General features: G+C 39.4%; 1 protein-coding gene across 2 annotated transcripts in view; it reads left to right on the top strand.

The window, feature by feature from the left end:
* The window catches only part of CFAP44 (cilia and flagella associated protein 44), a 261,809-nt gene that overhangs the window by 201,497 nt on the left and 40,628 nt on the right, over positions 1–19,684 (top strand). For both annotated transcript variants that reach the window (XM_049876494.1, XM_049876485.1), the window contains 2 exons: positions 2,114–2,310; positions 4,272–4,446. In XM_049876494.1, the coding sequence (XP_049732451.1) occupies positions 2,114–2,310; positions 4,272–4,446 (372 nt within the window). The remainder of the gene's footprint in view (positions 1–2,113; positions 2,311–4,271; positions 4,447–19,684) is intronic.

The raw sequence follows: 19,684 nt of genomic DNA, 5'->3' as shown, positions 1-19,684 counted from the left end.
GAAAACCAAAAGGGAAGAACACACTTGACCTTTCTCGAGCTGAAAGAACTGGAGAAAAATTCAAGCTTCGAGTTGCAATATTTAAGAATTCTACGGGGAAAATATTGAAGGACCACAGGAAGCATCAAAAGAAGATGGAAGGAATATACAGTCACTGTACCAAAAAGATTTGTTCCATGTTCATCCATTTCAGGAGGTAGCATATGATCAAGAACCGATGGTACTAGAGGAAGAGGTCCAAGCTGCACAGAAGGCATTGGCGAAAAACAAGGCTTCAGGAATTGACAGAATACCAACTGAGATGTTTCAACAAACAGATGCATGCCGAAGGTGGTCACTTGTCTATATCAAGAAATTTTGGAAGACAGCTTCATGGCCAACCAACTGGAAGAGATGCATATTTGTGCCCATTCCAAAAAAAGGTGACCCCACAGAATGTGGAAATTATTGAACAATATCTTTAATATCATACACAAGTAAAATTTTGCTGAAAATAATTAAAAAATGGTTGCAATAGTACACCAAAAGGGAACTGCCAGAAATTCAAGCTGGATTCCAAAGAGGACTTGGAATGAGAGATATCATTGCTGATATCAGATGAATCTTGGCTGAAAGCAGAGAATACCAGAAAGATGTTTACCTGTGTTTTATTGACTATGCAAAGGCATTCGACTGTGTGGATCATGACAAGTTATGGATAATATTGAGAAGAATGGGAATTCCAGAATGTTCAATTGTACTCATGAGGAACCTGTACATAGACCAAGAAGCAGTTGTTCGAGCAGAAGAAGGGGATAATGTGTGTTTTAATATCAGGAAATGTGTGCGTCAGGGTTGTCTTTTCACCATACTTATCCAGCCTGTCTGCTGAGCAAATAACCCAAGAAGCTGGACTACATGAAAAAGAACTCGGCATCAGAATTGAAGGACGACTCATTAAAAGCCTGCGATAGACAGATGACACAACCATACTTGATGAAAGTGGACTTAAAGCATTTACTGATAAATATCAAAGACTGCAGCCTCCAGTATGGATAATAACTCAACATAAAGAAAATGGAAATCTTCACAACTGGACCAATAAGCAACATGATGATAAATGGAGAAAATACTGAAGTTGTCAAGGATTTCATTTTACTTAGGTCCACAGTCAACACCCATGGAAGCAGAAGTCAAGAAATCAAATGACATATTGCATTGAGTAAATTTGCTGCAGAAGACCTTTTTAAAGGGTTAAATAGTATTAAAAAGATTTAACTCTGAGGACTAAGGTGTGCCCAGCCCAAGCCATGGTATTTTCAGTCACCTCATATGCATGTGAAAGGTGGACAATGAATAAGCAAGACTGAATAGTAATTGATGCGTTTGAATTATGGTGTTGGTGAAGAATATTGAATATACCATGGACTGCCAGGAGAACGAACAAATCTGTCTTAGAAAAAGTGCCATCAGAATGCTTCTCAGAAGCAAGGATGGCGAGGCTTTGTCTCAGGTACTTTGGACATGTTATCAGGAGAGACCAGTCCCTGGAGAAGAACATCATGTTTGGTAAAGTAGAGGGTCAGAGAAAGAGAAGAAAACCCTCAACTGGATGATTGACACAGTAACTGCAGCAATGAGTTCAAATATAACAATGATTGCGATGGCGCAGGTCAGGGCAGTGTTTCATTCTGTCGTACACAGGGTCGCTCTGAGTTGGAACCACCTTGATGGCACCTAATGACACTAAACTGTGTAATAGATAGGGTAGATTGTAGTCCCTCAGAGTTTGATATAATGCATTTACTATTAAACTTCCGTCTACCTGCAAAATTTTTATATTTCCACATATAAACACAACGATGTTGTTAAACTGATTAATAATGTGTTTAATATTGTCATTAAAAAGAAAATTCCACCAGCTCTGTAATCAGGCCCTATCCAGCTTCCATTGCATGGTAATGGCATACCATATATATAGTATACCATGCATCTAAGTGGTACGTCTGTTAAATTTTGAGTTTGGCATACCGTAAGCATATTTTTATACAAACATTATATGGTGGTCTTTATTGCCTAATAGTCATCCAGATGATTTAAATGGTGAACATGGCAAATATTTTATTTTCTCCAGATTTCGTGATTCGCTGGAAAGTGATGCTATTGTGGTCCATGCCATACAAAGCAGCCACAAGATAACCTCCTATAGGCTTGTGAAGCCCTCCAAGTATTCCATGTTCAGAGGAACAAGTCAATCAGACAGAAGATTGAGCAAACTGGAGAGGCTTGAAAAAGAGGGAGTTGGAAAAAAGGAAAGCCAGAAAGATACAGGTAGCATATACGATACCCAGCCAGTGCCCTCGAGTCGATTCCGACTCAAAGAAGGCTTATTAATATTTATTAAGATTTCAGAATCGAGTTGTCTTTTTTTGTGTTAAGAACCTTTGAGCCCTCTTTGGTGGCTTGAACTCAATCTCTTCCCCTCTTCCTTCCCTGATGGGCACCTTTGGAATAAATAATCAGGAGAGATGAGGGGCGGTGTGGAATGACAGAGAGCTGGAGGCCATGTTTCCACAGCAAATGCTCCATGTTAGGTTTCCTCTTTGATACAACTGCTGAAGAAAAACTTGGTAATGTGACTGAGTGTGGGAAGAATACCAGATGCTACTGTTTTACTTCCAACTATTCTTTAATCTGTAATTTCCCCAGATGCTAGTTTCTAGGCAGTGTTTCTTCCCAGATTCCTGGGCCCCACCCCAGAGTGAGGGGCTAGAATATTACATTTCAAAAATTTTCCAAGAACATATGTTTTAAATAGAATGAGTGAGCTGAGAACCAACCTGCTGCTGTCGAGTCGATTCCGACTCATAGTGATGCTGTGATACAGTACTGGTATTCACACCAGTGCATCCTCTTCACTGAGAAGCCTTAAGTGACTGCTATCTGGCTGAAGGATAAATTTTGAAACTATTGTCACAGTATTAAAGCTTCCCACTACCTGTCCCTAGTCTAATTTGCAAGACTATCTCCTCACACTGTTTGTCTTAGTCATCTAGTGCTGCTATAACAGAAATATCACGAGTAGATGGCTTTAACAAAGAGAAATTTATTTTCTCACAGTCTAGTAGGTTAAAAAAAAAAAATTAGGTTACAAGTCCAAATTCAGGGTGTCAGCTCCAGGGGAAGGCTTTCTCTCTCTGTTGGCTCTGGAGGAAGGTCCTTGTCCTCAATCTTCCCCTGGTCGAGGAGCTTCTCAGGCACAGGGACCCCAGGTCCAAAGGAATTGCTCTGCCCCTGATGCTGCTTTCTTGGTGATATGAAGTTCCCCTGTCTCTCTGCTCACTTCTACCTTTTATATATCAAGATACTGCCTCAAGACACAATCCAAACCTGTAGGTTGAGTCCTGCCTCACTAACACAACTGCCGCCTATCCTCCCCCATTAACATCATAGAGGCAGGATTTACAACATAGGAAAATCACACAATACCTGGAATCAGGGCCCAACCCAACTGATAACGCACATTTTTGGGGGGACATAATTCAATCCACCACACTGTTTAACATGAATGTTTAGGCTATTGTTCCCCTTCTGCTTCTGATTATGCCTAATACTGCCACACCCAGGCTCCTCTGGAATGACCACCTCACTCCATTTATGTCCCCAGTTCTTGGGGACACAGCTCAAGTTACTGCTTTGTTATGAAGCGTTTCCTGAACACCCAGGCGACAGTAAACTCTTCTGTACTACCAGATATTTGAAATACAACTATCCCATATTAATATTTAGCTTTTCATTTATCCTTACATTTCGCACGATAGCTTGAACATGAAAAAAGTAATTCCCCAGGAGATACTTGTTAATTGATAAAGCAAATAATTTCAGAATCCTAGATTTGATTAAATTCCACGTGTCAAATAGGACTCAACTTTTTTCCATTCCCCCCACAACCATATCAAAAACATTCCTTCCCAGCTTACCAATGTTGGGTGTTGGTTAATTTTCACCATTATTTATCTTGTTCTCTAATTGCTTAATATGTATGTCTTATCTTGCCAACTTTTTATAAGACCCTTAGGGCAGGAATTGTAACTTAGACCCCTTTACATTGGCATCTCACAGTACTTATTTTGGGATTGAATTCCTGATAGTTGCTCAATAAATACTTTGGTTTGCAGAATCATTATATTCTCTGGTGTTTTTTAATGTGCCAGGTTAAAAACAATTATTATTTGAGATTTTTATGTTTATGCCTTAAAAATATTGAAAAACAACGTTGATATTCTGGACAGGTACCATTGTTAGTGTGCCAGAAGAATCAATTATTGAAAAAGGGAAGAAATTTCGACCTAAAACCCTAAGTGAAATTATGGTGGAAAATCAAATTGAGAAAACGAGGAAGGTTATACTAAAAGCTGAAAGGGCCCAACAAAAGATTCTGCAGCGGAAAAAAGAATGGGAGGAACTGTGAGTTTTTTTTACCTAAATTCGTATCTTTTTAATCTGAGTCTCAAAATATATTTTAAAAATTCTTTATATTTATTGGCATTGTTAATATTTAAACTAAAATGTGAAAGAAATAGAAATAGAGATGGAGATTAAAGACAGGACTGCTGGGTCTTTCAGGGTTTTGATGACTTGGTGACGCTTCTGTGATTCTAATTATCCTTATAGTTTCAAATCCGTGAATTTCATTTTGCTAAGACACTCAGAGTATTAATTTTTAAACATAAATTCTTTTCTGCCCTAACATCCTGAAGACATTCTCATTTATGTCCTTCCTAATGTCTTACAGTTTTGCCCTTCACCTTAGGTCTGTAAAAATAAAAAACAGTCAAACTCGTTGCTATTGAGTTGATTCTGACTCATGGAGACCTCGTGTATTTCAGAGTAGAGCTGTGCTCTGTAGGATTTTCCACGGCTGTGATCTAATGGAAGTAGATTGCCAAGACTTTCTTCTTCTTTTTTTTCAGGATTAATTTCTTTTTTTTTTTTTAATGTGCTTTTTTTTTTTTTTTAGATGAAGGTTTACTGAGCAAACTAGCTTCTCATTAAACAATTAATATGCATATTGTTTTATGATATTGGTTGCCAACCCCGTGACATGTAAATATTCTCTCTTTTTGACCTTCTGTCCCTCATGACCAGCTTTCCTGTCCCCTCCTGCCTTCTCCTCTTGCCCCTGGGCTGGTGTGCCCATTTAGTCTAGTTTTGTTTGATAACGCCTGTCTAATCTTTGGCTAAGGGCGAACCTCAGGAGTGACTTCATTACTGAGCTAAAAGAGTGTCTGGGGGCCATACTCTCCAGGTTTCTCCAGCCTCTGTCAGACCAGTAAGTCTGGTCTTTTTTTTTTTTTTAGTTAGAATTTTCTTCTCCATTTTTCTCCTGCTGTGTCTGGTACCCTCTACTGTGATCCCTACCAGAGCAGTCAGCGGTAGTAGCTTGGCACCATCTAGTCGCGCTGGACTCACTCTGGTGGAGGCTGTAGTTGTTGTGGTCCATTAGTCCTTTGGACTAATCTTCCCCTTGTGTCTTTGGTTTTCTTCATGCTCCCTTGCTGCAGACAGAGTGGGGCCAGTGGAGTATGCTGGGCCTTTCTTCTCAGGTGGAGTTACGTGGATTTGAACCACCAACCTTTCGATTAATAGCTGAAAGCAGACTGTTTGCACCACTCAGGGGCCTCTAGCCTCCTGGAATTGATTTTCTTTCTTCCTTGTTTGGTATGAAGTATAGTATCGAGTTGTTGTCAGGTGCCATCAAGTCGGTTCTGACTCATAGTGACCACTTGTACAACAGAATGAAACACTGCCCGGTTCTGCGCCATCCTCACAGTTGTTGTTATGCTTGAGCCCACTGTTGCAGCCGCTGTGTCAATCCATCTCATTGAGGGTCTTTCTGTTTTTTTGCTGACACTCTAGTTTAACAAGCATGATGCCCTTGAGCTAAGGAGCATTCTGGCTGTACTTCTTCTGAGACAGATTTGTTCGTTCTTCTGGCAGTCCGGGTATAATCGATATTCTTTGCAACATCATAATTCAAAAGCATCAATTCTTCTTCGGTCTTCCTTATTCCTCTTCCAGCTTTCGCATGCATATGAGGCAGTAGAAAATACCATGGCTTGGGTCAGGCACACCTTAGCTCTCAAAGTGACAGTTTTACTTTTTAACACCTTAAAGAGGTCTTTTACAGCACATTTGCCTAATGCAATACATCATTTGATTTCTTGACTGCTACTTCCACGGGCGTAGAATGTGGATTCAGGTAAAATGAAATCCTTGACAACTTCAATGTTTTCTCCATTTTTCATGATATTGCATATTGGTCCAGTTGTGAGGATTTTTGTTTTCTTTATGTTGAGGTATAATCCATACTGAAGGCTGTAGTGTTTGATCTTCATCAGTAAGCGCTTCAAGCCCTCTTTGGTTTCAGCAAGCAAGGTTGTGTCATTTGCATAACGCAGGTTATTAATGAGTCTTCCTTCAATCCTGATGCCCCATTCTTTTTCCTGTAGTCTAGATTCTTGGATTATTTGCTCAGCATACAGACTGAATAAATATGGTGAAAGGATACAACCCTGTATCAGGTAGTTTTATTTATTTTATGTGGTATCCAGTTTTCTCTGCACTTTTATTAAAAAATCTGTCCTTTCTTCAGTGACCTGCAATGATACCGTTCTTATCCATAAAGTGACTGATGCGGAAAGCTCTGTTTCTGGCTCTCTGTCCTGTTCCATTAGCCTATTTTATTTCTCCATTCCTGAGCCAGTATCACACCGCAGTTTCATAAGAAGCTTCAATATCTAGCAGGGCAAACCTTCAAACCTCGTTTTTTCCAAAAGTGTTGTAGCTATTTTTTATTTGAAATTGGGTAAAATGATTCCTCCCATTTTCTTCTTCTTCTTTTTTTTTTTCTTTTTCTTTTTCAAATGATGAGAATGGATATCCTTTTTTTGTCCCAATTTTGGGAAGAAACCATTCAGCCTCTCACCATTAACTATGATATAATCCCTTTAGAAGCACTTTATCAGATTGAGGAAACCTCCTTCTATTCCTAGTTTGTTGAAGTTTGTTTAAAAAATTTTTTTTTTAATCAAGGATGGGTGTTGAATTTTTTCAAGTGGTTTTTCTATGTATATTGAGATGATCATATGCTTTTCCCTTTTATTCTTTGATATTCTAAATCATAGTGATTGATTTTAAATGTTAAACTAGCATTCCTAGGGTAAGTCTGATTTGGTTGTGGTGTATTATACTTTTAAATATTGCTGGACTGGATTTGCCAGTATTTTATTAAGCATTTTTATATCTTAATTAAGGATATTAATCTGTAGTTTAATTTTCATGTAATGTCTTTTCTGGTTGTTATAGGGTAATACTGGTTTCATAAAATGAGTTAAGAAGTGTTTCTTTCTCTTCTATTTTCTGAAAAACTTTGTCTAGGATTGGTATTATTTCTTTCTTAAATGTTTGGTAGAATTTATCAGTGAAGCCGTCTGGGCCTGGAGTATTCTTTGAGGGATGGTTTTAAAATAAAAATTCAAATTTTTACTTGTTATAGTCCTGCTTAGACTTTCTGTTTCTTCTTAAGTTAATTTTGGTAATTTATGTCTTTCAAGAAACTTTGTATTTCATTTAGGTTGTCAGATTTATTGGCATAAATTTGTTCATACTTTTTCCTTATTCTTGTAATTTCTGTAGGATCCATCATGATGTCCCATGTTTCATTCATGACATTGTGAGTTTGTATCTGGGTGTATCAATGTTATTGATCTTTTCACAGAACTAGCTTATAGTCATACATATTTTTAATGTTGTTTGCCTGCTTTCTATGTCATTAATTTCTGTTTTTTATAATTTCCTTTCTTCTAGTTAACTTGGGTTTAGTAACTGTTTGGGTCATCTAGTGCTGCTATAACAGAAATATCACAAGTGAATGGCTTAAACAAAGATAAATTTGTTTTCTCACAGTCTATCAGGTTACAAGGCCAAATTCAGGACATCAGCTCCAGGGGAAGGCTTTCTCTCTGTCAGCTCTGGAGGAAGGTCCTTGTCATCAACCTTCCCCTGGTCTAGGAGCTTCTTAGGTGCAGGGACCCTGGGTCCAAAGGACACGCTCTGCTTCTGGTGCTGCTTTCTTCCTGGTATGAGGTCCCCATGTCTCTCTGCTTGCTTCTCCCTTTTATATCTCAAAAGAGATTGGCTTAAGATACTATCTAATCTTGTATATCTCATCAGTATAACTGTTGATAAACCATCTCATTAACATCATCGTGATAGGATTTACAACATGTAGGAAAATCACATCGGATGACAAAATGGTAGACAATCATATAATACTGGGAATCATGACCTAGCCAAGTTAACAGAATTCTGGGGGGACACAATTCAATCCATGACAGTAACTCTGCTTTTTATTGTTGTTGGCTTAGTTATCTCGTGCTACTATAATAGAAATATCACTAGTGGATAGCTTTAACAAAGACAAATTTATTCTTTTACTATACTATCTAGGAGGCTGGAAGTCTGAATTCAGGGTGCCAGCTCCAGGAAAAGGCTTTCTTTGTTGGTTTTGGGGGAAAGTCCTTGTCATTGATCTTCCCCTGGTCTAGGAGCTTCTCAGTGCAAGGGAACAGGGTCCAAAGGACACACTACCCTCCTGGTTCTTCATTCTTGGTGGCATGAAGTCCCCCTGTCTCTCTGCTCACATCTCTCTTTTATATCTCAAGAGATTGACTCAAAATACAACCTAATCCTGTAGATTTGAGTCTTGCCTCATTAACATAACTGCTTTTAATCCTGCCTCATTAACATCATAGAGGTAGTATTTACAACACATAGGAAAATCACATCAGATGAGAAAATGGTGGACAGTCACACAATACTGGGAATCATGGCCTAGCCAAGTTGACACAAAATTTGGGGGGACAATTCAATCCACAATAGTTGTTTAGGATATAAACTTAGATCATTGATTTTATATCTTCATCCTTTTCTAATGTAAGATTTAAAATATAAGTTTACCTCTAAGTACTAGGCTAGCTACAACCCACAAGTTTTTTTTTCTCCAAAGTGTTGAGTTGCCCAAAAAAGAAAAAATATATATATATTACATATATGTATATATATATATTTTTAATTGTGCTTTACGTGGAAGTTTACAGCTCACTTTAATTTCTCATACAAAAACTTATACACACACTGTTTTGCAACACTAGTCACAACCCCCACAATGTGACAGCACACTCCCCCTTTCCACCCCACGTTCCCTGTGTCCATTCAACCAACTCCTGTCCCTTCTGGCCTTTTCATCCTGCCTCCAGACAGGAGCCGCCCATTTGGTCTTGTGTATCTGATTGAACTAGGAAGCACACTGCTCAAGTGCATTCTTCTTTGTTTTATAGTCTTGTCTAATCTTTGTTTGAAGAGTGGGCTTCAGGAATGGTTTCAGTTCAGCGTTAACAAAGGATCCAGGTTCCTTAGTTTCAGGGGTTCCTTCAGCCTCTGTCAGACCGTTAAGCCTAGTCTTTTTACCTGAATTTAAGTTCTGCTCCACACCTTTCTCCTGCTCCTTCTGGGACTCTCCGTTGTGTTCCCTGTCAGGGTGGTCATTGGTGGTAGCCAGGCACCATGTAGTTCTTCTGGTCTCAGGCTGGTGGAGTCTCTGGTTCATGTGGTCTTTCAGTCTCTTGGGCTAATATTTTCCTTGTGTCTTTGGTTTTCTTTATTCTCCTTTGCTCCAGGTGGGATGGGGCCAATTGATGCATCTTAGGTGGCAAGCTTTTAAGATCCCAGATACTTCTCACCAAAGTGGCATCTGACAAGTTTTGATATGGTATGTTTTTATTATCATGCAGCAGTTGATAATATCAGTTTTTCAATATTGCTTGTGATTTCTTCTTTGACCCATTGTTTGTTTTGAAATGTGCTGTTCAGTTGCCAAATATTTGGGGTTAAAAAAAAAAAACTTTTATTATTGTACTTTAGATGAAAGCTTACGGAACAAACTAGCTTCTCGTTGAACAATTAGTACATATATTGTTTTATGACATAGGTTACCAACCCCATGACATGTCAACACTCTCCCTTCTCACCCTTGGGTTCCCTATCACCAGCTTTCCTATCCCCTCCTGCCTTCTATTCCTCGTCTCTGGGCTGGTGTGGCCCTTTAGCCTCATTTTGTTTTATGGACCAGGTTTTTTTTAATCTTTGGCTGACATTTAAACCTCAGGAGTGACTTCAGTACTGAGTTAGGAGGGTGTCTGGGGGCCATACTCTCTGGGTTTCTCCAGTCTCAGTCAGACCAGTAAGTCTGGTGTGTTTTGTGCTGGACTCAGTGTGGTGGAGGCCATGGTAGTTGTGATCCATTAGTCCTTTGGACTAATCTTTCCCCAGTATCTTTGGTTTTCTTCATTCTCCCTTGCTCCAGACAGGGTGAGACCAGTGGAGTATCTTAGATGGCTGTTCACAAGCTTTCAAGACCCCAGACGCTACTGACCAAAGTAGACTGTAGAACATTTTCTTTTTATAATTTTTATTGTGCTTTAAGTGAAAGTTTACAGATCAAGCCAGTCTCTCACACAAAAACCTATATACCCTCCCCTTATGAGACAGCCCGCTCTCTTCCTCCACTCTCTTTTTTCATGTCCATTTCACTAGCTTCTAACCCCTTCTACCCTCTCATCTCCCCTCTAGCCAGGAGATGCTAACATAGTCTCAACTGTCCACCTGATCCAAGAAGCTCACTCCTCACCAACATCCCTCTCCGACCCCTTGTCCAGTCCAATCCATGTCTGAAGAGTTGGCTTAGGGAATGGTTCCTGTCCTGGGCCAACAGAGGGCCTGGGGACCATGACCACTGGGGTCCTTCCAGTCTCAGTGAGACCATTAAGTCTGGTCTTTTTATGAGAATTTGGGGTCTGCATTCCACTGCTCTCCTGCTCCCTCAGGGGTTTTCTGTTGTGTTCCCTGTCAGAGCAGTCATCTGTTGTAGCCGGGCACCATCTAGTTCTTCTGGTCTCAGGCTGATGTAGTCTCTGGTTCATGTGGCCCTTTCTGTCTCTTGGGCTCATAATCACCTTGTGTCCTTGGTGTTCTTCATTCTCCTTTGATCCAGGTGGGTTGAGACCAATTGACGCATCTTAGATGGCCGCTTGCTAGCATTTAAGACTCCAGATGCCACTCTTCAAAGTGGGATGCAGAATGTTTTCTTAATACATTTTATTATGCCAATTGACTTAGATGTCCCCTGAAACCATGGTCCCCAAACTCCTGCTCCTGCTACACTGGCCTTCGAAGCATTCAATTTATTCAGGAAACTTCTTTGCTTTTGGTTTAGTCCAGTTGTGCTGACCTCACCTGCATTGTGTGCTGTCTTTCCCTTCACCTAAAGTAGTTCTTATCTACTATCTAATTAGTGGATACCCCTCTCCCACCCTCCCTCCCTCCCTCCCGCCTCTTAAGAATGTTTTCTTCTCAGTTTAAACTATTTCTCAAGTATTTATAATACTGGTCTTATACAATATGTGTCCTTTTGCAACTGACTGATTTCACTCACATAATGCCTTCCAGGTTCCTCCATGTTATGAAATGTTTCACAGATTCCTCACTGTTCTTTATCGATGCGTAGTATTCCTGAGAAACCCTGGTGGCGTAGTGGTTAAGTGCTACGGCTGCTAACCAAAGGGTCGGCAGTTCAAATCCACCAGGCACTCCTTGGAAACTCTGTGGGGCAGTTTTACTCTGTCCTATAGAGTTGCTATGAGTCGGAATCCACTCAACGGCACTGGGTTTGGTTTTGTTTTTTGGTAGTATTCCATTGTGTGAATATACCATAATTTATTTATCCATTTGTCTGTTGATGGGCACCTTGGTTGCTTCCATCTTTTTACTATTGTAAACAGTGCTGCAATAAACATGGGTGTGCATATATCTGTTCGTATAAAGGCTTTTCTTTCTCTAGGATATATTCCAAGGAGTGGGATTCCTGGATCGTATGGTAGTTCTATTTCTAGCTTTTTAAGGAAGCACCAAATTGATTTCCAAAGTGGTTGTATCATTTTACATTCCCGCCAGCAGTGTATACGTGTTCCAGTCTCCCCACAGCCTCTCTAACATTTATTGTTTTGTGTTTTTTGGATTAATGCCAGCCTTGTTGGAGCAAGATGAAATCTCATTGTAGTTTTGACCTGCATTTCTCTAATGGCTAATGATCGTGAACATTTCCTCATGTATCTGTTAGCTATCTGAATGTCTTCTTTAGTGAAGTGCCTATTCATATCTTTTGCCCATTTTTTAATTGGGTTATTTGTCTTTTCGTAGTTGAGTTTTTGCAGTATCCTGTAGATTTTAGAGGTCAGGCGCTGATCGGAAATGTCATAGCTAAAAACTTCTTCCCAGTCTGTAGGTAATCTTTTTGCTCTTTTGGTGATGTCTTTGGATGAGCATAGGTGTTTGATTTTTAGGAGCTCCCAGTTATCTAGTTTTTCTTCTGCATTCTTAGTAATGTATTATATACTGTTCATGCCATGTATTAGGACTCCTAACATTGTCCCTATTTTTTCTTCCATGATCTTTATCGTTTTAGGTTTTCTATTTAGGCCTTTGATCCATTTTGAGCTCGTTTTTGTGCATGGAGCGAGGTCTGGGTCTTGTTTCATTTTTTTTGCAGATGGATATCCAGTTATGCCAGCACCATTTGTGAGAAAGATTGTCTTTTCCCCCATTTAACTGTTTTGGGCCTTTGTCAAATATCAACTGCTCATATGTGGATGGAATTATGTCTGGATTCTCAATTCTGTTCCATTGGTCCATGTATCTGTTGTTGTACCAGTACCAGGCTGTTTTCACTACTGTGGCGGTATAATAGGTTCTGAAATCAGGTAAAGTAAGGCTTCCCACTTTGTTCTTCTTTTTTCGGTAATGCCTTATTTGTCTGGGGCCTCTTTCCCTTGTGATTTGTTTCTCCATTTCATTAAACAATGTCCTTGGGATTTGGATGGGAATTGCATTAAATGTTTAGATCGCTTTTGGTAGAATAGACATTTTTATAAAGTTAAGTCTTCCTATCCACGAGCAAGGTATGTTCTTCCACTTATGTAATTCTCTTTTGGTTTCTTGCAGAAGTGTCCTGTAGTTTTCTTTGTATAAGTCTTTTACATCTCTGGTAAGATTTATTCCTAAGTATTTTATCTTCTTGGGGGCTACTGTAAATGGCATGGATTTGGTGATTTCCTCTTCGATGTTCTTTTTGTTGGTGTAGAGGAATCCAACTGATTTTTTGTATGTTTATCTTGTATCCTGATACTCTGCTGGACTCTTCTATTAGTTTCAGTAGTTTTCTTGAGGATTCATTAGGGTTTTCTGTGTATAAGATCATGTCATCTGCAAATAGATGTCCTTTATTTCCTTATCTAGCCGAATTGCTCTGGCTAGGACCTGTAACACAATGATGAATAAGAGTGGTGATAAAGGGCATCCTTGTCTGGTTCCCGACCTCAATGGGAATGCTTTCAGGCTGTCTCCATTTAGGGTGATTTTGGCTGTTGGCTTTATAAGTACCCTTTATTATGTTGAGGAATTTTCCTTCTATTCCTATTTTGCTGAGAGTTTTTATCACAAATGAGTGTTGAACTTTGTCAAATTGCTTTTCTGCATCAATTGATAAAATCATGTGATTTTTGTCATTTATTTATATGGTGGATTACATTAATTGTTTTTCTAATGTTGAAGCATACCTGGTATGAATAGCACTTGGTCATGGTGAATTATTTTTTGATATGTTTTTGAATTCTGTTGGCTAGAATTTTGAGGATTTTCGCATCTACATTCACGAGGGATATAGGTCTGTAATTCTCCTTTCTTGTGCTGTCTTTACCTGGTTTCGGTATCAGGGATATGGTGACTTCATAGAATGAGTTTGGTAGTATTCCATCCTTTTCTATGCTCTGAAATACCTTTAGTAGTGGTGTTAACTCTTCTCTGAAAGTTTGGTAGAACTCTGCAGCGAAGCTGTCGGAACCAGGGCTTTTTTTTTGTTGGGAGTTTTTTGATTACCTTTTCAATCTCTTCTTTTGTTTTGGGTCTATTTAGTTGTTCTACCTCTGTTTGTGTTAGTTTAGGTAAGTAGTGTGTTTCTAGGAATTCATCCATTTCTTCTAGGTTTTCCAATTTGTTAGAGTACAATTCTTCATAGTAATCTGATATGATTCTTTTAATTTCAGTTGGGTCTGTTGTAATATTGCCCATCTCATTTCTTATTCGGGTTATTTACTTCCTCTTCTGTTTTTCTTTTGTCAGTTTGGCCACTGGTTTATCAATTTTGTTGATTTTTTCAAAAAACCAGCTTTTGGTCTTGTTAATTCCTTCAATTGTTTTGTATTTCATTTAGTTCAGCTCTAATTTTTATTATTTGTTTTCTTCTGGTGCCTGTGGGTTTCTTTTGTTTCTCTCTTTCTATTTGTTCAAGTTGTAGGGATAATTCTTTGATTTTGGCCCTTTCTTCTTTTTGGATGTGTGCATTTATTGATATAAATTGGCCTCTGAGCACAGCTTTTGCTGTGTCCCAAAGGTTCTGATAGGAAGTGTTTTCATTCTCATTGGATTCTCTGAATTTCTTTATTCCATCCTTAACGTCTTCTAAAATCCAATCTTTTTTGAGCAGGGTTTTGTTCAGTTTCCAAGTGTTTGATTTCTTTTCCCTGCTTTTCCTGTTATTGATTTCCACTTTCATGGCTTTATGGTCAGAGAAGATGCTTTGTAATATTTTGATGTTTTGGATTCTGCTAAGGCTTGCTTTATAACCTAACATATGGTCTATTCTAGACAATGTTCCATGTGCACTAGAAAAGAAAGTATAGTTGGCTGCTGTTGGGTAGAGTGTTCTGTATATGTCTATGAGGTCAGGCTGGTTGATTGTGGCATTTAGATCTTCCGTGTCTTTATTGAGCTTCTTTCTGGATGTCCTATCCTTCATCGAAAGTGGTGTGTTGAAGTCTCCTACTGTTATTGTGGAGCTGTCTATCTCACTTTTCAATGCTGATAGAGTTTGTTTATGTATCTTACAGCCCTGTCATTGGGTACATAAATATTTAATATGGCTGTATCTTCTTGGTGTTTTGTCCATTTAATCATTACATAGTGTCCTTCCTTATCCTTTCTGATGGATTTAACTTTAAAGTCTATTTTGTCAGAAATTAATATTGCCACTCCTGCTCTTTTTTGATTGTTGTTTGCTTGCTACGTTTTTTTCCATTCTTTGAGTTTTAGTTTGTTTGTGTCTCTAAGTCTAAGGTGTGTCTCTTGTAGGCAGCATATAGACGGATCTTGCTTTTTAATCCATTCTGCCACTCTGTCTCTTTATTGGTGCATTTAGTCCATTTACATTCAGAGTAATTATGGATAGGTACGAATTTAGTATTATCATTTTGATGCCTTTTTTTGTGTATTGTTGACGGTTTCTTTTTCCCACTTGATTTTGTGTGCAGAGTAGATTATATATTGTCCTTTCCTCATATTTGTTGTTGTTGATTTTCTTTCTGCTGAGTCTCTACTTTTTTCTTGTATTTCATTTTGATGAGCAGGATAGTTTGTCTCCTTTGTCTTACCTTATTATTTACCCCTATTTTTCTTAATTTAAACCTACCTTTTATTTCATTTTATCTGTGTATCTTCCTCTCCATATGGAAGGTGTATGATTAGATTTCTGAGCCCCTCTTTATTATTTTAATGTTGTCTTATTTTATATAATAACATCGCTGTTACCCTGTTTTGAGCTTTTTTTTTTTTTAATTATTCTTGCTTTGTTTTTTTGGATTTCCCTGTATGGGTTGACTTCTGGTTGCTCTGCCCCATGTTCTAGTCTTGGGTTGATACCTGATATTATTGATTTTCTAACCAAAGAACTCCCTTTAGTATTTCTTGTAGTTTGGGTTTGGTTTTTACGAATTCCCTAAACTTGTGTTTATCTGGAAATGTCTTAATTTCACCTTCATATTTAAGAGGCAGTTTTTCTGGATATATGATTCTTGGCAGGCAATTTTTTTCCTTCAGTTTTTTAAAAATATGCCATCCCAATTACCTTCTTGCCTGCATGGTTTCTGCTGAGTAGTCCGAGCTTATTCTTATTGGCTCTCCTTGGCAGATGACTTTTCATTTATCCCTCGCTGCTCTTATAATTCTCTCTTTATCTTTGGTTTTGGCCAGTTTGATTATAATATGTCTTGGTGACTTTCTTTTAAGATCTACCTTATGTGGAGTTCGATGAGCATCTTGGATAGATATCTTCTCATCTTTCACGATATCAGGGAAGTTTTCCGTCAACAAATCTTCAGCAACTCTCTCTGTATTGTCTGTTATCCCTCCGTGTTCTGGTACTCCAGTCACTTGTAGGTTATTTCTCTTGATAGAGTCCCACATGATTCTTAAGCTTTCTTCATTTTTTTAAATTCTTTTATCTGATTTTTCTTCAAATATATTAGTGCCAAGTGATTTGTCTTCAAGTTCAGAAATTCTAGCTTCTACTTGCTCAGTTCTGCTCCTCTGACTTTCTATTAAGTTGTCTACTTCTGTATTTTTATTGTTAATCTTCTGAATTTCTGATTGCTGTCTGTCTATAGATTTTTCCAACTTATTAAATTTTTCATTATATTGCTCAATAATCTTTTTAATTTCTTCAACTACTTTATCTGTGTGTTCCTTGGCTTGTTCTGCATATTGCCTCATTTCCTTCCTGATGTCTTGAAGGGTTCTGTATATTAAACTTTTGTATTCTGTATCTGTTAATTCCAGGAATGCACTTTCATCTAGAAGATCCCTGGATTCTTTGTTTTGAGAGCCTGTTGAGGTGATCATGGTCTGTTTCTTTATGTGACTTGATATTGACTGTTGTCTCTGAGCCATCTATAAGTTATTGTATTAGTTTATGCTTGCTTACTGTGTTGTAGGTGCTTGCTTTGTTTTGTTTTGGTATACCCCTGTGGGTTGCTTGAGTGAGCTAGCTTGATTAGCTCTGGTGTCCTGTCCCCAGCTGGCTAGAGCTGTTATCAGACATATCAGTCTAGGAGTCCATTCAGTTTTCTTGTATGATTTCAGCTGAGGTGTCCAGGTGGCTAATCATCAAGTGTGTGGTACATGCTCTGTCCTACAGTCTTAGAGGGGCCGGGGTGATTGGCATGTATACCAGTATCTGATTGCAGCAGGGGGTCACGCTCTGAACAAGCCAGGGGGCTGAGAACCGACCCCTGAGTGCCTCTGGGGAAAGTGCATCTCTGTTTCCTAGAGCGTGCAGGTGGGTGGGTTCTGCAGAGGGACCATGGGCACCCAGAGTTTTTGGTTTTAAGGACTGGGAGCTATCAGTTATCTTTGGACTCCTGTCGCGGGTGGCTGGGCAACCTGATGTGGGTAGGTGAGGACCTTGATTAATAGGCAAAGCAATGTCAAATGTCAAACACCCACCTCCCCACTGCACAGCTGTTATGGTTGGAGTCTGCCATCAAGGGCCTGTTCTCCCAAAATAGGCCCACACAGGTCCATGCAGAAAGGAAAGGTGCTCAAAGTCCACGGACAGTTTATGCCTGGACAGGAGCCGCATCTGTCCTGAACTCCCCCAGTTAGTGGAGCTAGCAAATTATCTTCTCCCCCAATTGCAAATTTATTCTTCCCCAAGGCTGGGAGGATGGCTCTAGGTGTTCAGGCCCAGGAAATTCAGCCAGTGAAGCAGGCTTGGGGGTGGGAAGGTGCGGTAAAATATAAGCAAGTACATAGCTTTTGCCGAGAGTGCCGTTCTTCTCAGGTTCTGGAGGTGTGAGTAGGGTGTGTGGATGGCTGCTTCTCCCTGAGGAAATTGTGATTGAACGCTAGTACTAGCCCACCACCGCTGCTGCTCTGGGAATGGTGCCTGAGGGCTCCCTGCAATTCAGGTCCGGCAACTCCTCTCCGCTTCTGAAACATCTCCCCCGCCCCTCAGTTCATTTTCTAAGCTTGCCTTTGATGCTCAGGGCTCCCAGCTTGTCCCATATATACTCGTTTCACTTGTTTTTTCTGGTCTTTTTTGCAAAGAGGTCTCACCAGAAACTTCTGTCTATTCTGCCATCTTGGCTGCGCCTCTTTAGAAAATTTTCTTTATAAACTATGTTATGCCAGTTGAGCTGGATGTTCCCCAAGACCATGGGCCCCACAGCCCTCAGCCCAGCAATTTGTTCCCTCAGGGAATTTGGATGTGTCTATGAAACTTCCATGACCTTGTCTTGAACAGGTTGTGCTGGCTTTCCCAGTATTGTATACTGTCTGACCCTTCACCAAAGTTACCACTTACCTATTGTCTGTTTAGTGTTTTTCCATCCCCACCCTCATAATCATCAAAGCTTGTTTCTTTTTTGTGTGTGTTATGTGTATATATATATATATATATATATCTTGTTCATAGGAAATAATTTGTATAATCTAAATTCTCTTATGTTTGTTTAGGACTGTTTTATGACCCTGTGTTCAGTTTATCTTAGTCAAAGTTCAGTGTATGCTTGAAAAGAATGTGTGCTCTTGCATCACTGAGTGTGGTGTTCTGTAAATGTGAGTTAGGTCAAGGTGGCTGATAATATTGTTCATGTCTTCTGTGTTCTTGCCCATTTCTAAGGTGTGACTCTTCTAGGATCTTTACTGAATGTCCCATATATTCAGTGAGGTCTTTCCGGCTGGTTGGAAAATCAGTGGTTTCCAGCCATCTGTGAGCTATGAGAATTATTTGTTTCACAGCTTTCCAGTAATTGAACTTCCCCAGATGTTGTTCTTTGCCCAGCTTCATGGGATTTCACATTACCCATGTGCAGACTAATACTCAAGAGAGCCCAGAGTAGATTTCTGGAGCTTCCTCCTCTCTGATTTCCTTTCCCAGAAATTCTAATCACTGTGGCCTCCTTGAACTCTGATCTCTGTCTCTTCAACTCAGATCACTACACTGTGTTTGGGATCCCTGCATTATGCCACAGTCTGGTAATTTCCTGCAGACAGAAAACCTGGTAACAATAAGGATTACTACTTTTTGTTTCATTTCTCTCAGGAATTGCAGTCTTGTATTGTCTATTGTTCTTTCTGAATGTAGTTGTTTCTTTTTTTTTTTTTTTCAATTTTATGTTTGTTTATGGCATGAGTATAATCCTGGGCCTTGTTTCTCTCTCATGACCAGAAGTGTAAGTGCTCCTTCTTTGCTTCCTCCCACCTCCTTCTCTCTTCCTCCCTCCCTCCCTTCTCATCTCTCCCTCCCCCTCCCTCCTTTTCTCCCTCCCTTCCTCCCTCCCTCCCTCCCTTCCTTCCTTCCCTATTAATCCTTTATTTTTGTGCCACCATATATAAATGAAGAATTTCCCAATTCTTACAATAGTTGCTATAGGTCTTCTCTGCTATTGTATATGTTTTGTTCTCTAAAAGGGCTGGCTTACTCCTAAAGGAAAGTGCGAACTCCATGTACAAGTACATGTTGGCAGGCAGGCTTCCCTTTAAAGAATCAGGCAGAAAGATTGGGGTCTGCCAATAACAAAATAAGACCTTTAAATCAGGTGCTAATTCATACCCCAGATGCTTTAGTCCTTCCCAAGCAGAGTTCAGTTTACATTTGTAGAGAGTGGTTTTAGTCAGTTTTCGTGTGGGTGTAGAGGTGGCTACCACTTTGTATGCATGGAGAAGGGAAACACGGGTGGGCCCAACTGGGTCAGCC

This window comes from Elephas maximus, chromosome 1, assembly GCF_024166365.1.
Source record: "Elephas maximus indicus isolate mEleMax1 chromosome 1, mEleMax1 primary haplotype, whole genome shotgun sequence".
Lineage (NCBI taxonomy): Eukaryota > Metazoa > Chordata > Mammalia > Proboscidea > Elephantidae > Elephas > Elephas maximus.
Note: the sequence above shows the minus strand (reverse complement) of the source record. Positions and strands in the feature narration are given on the sequence as shown.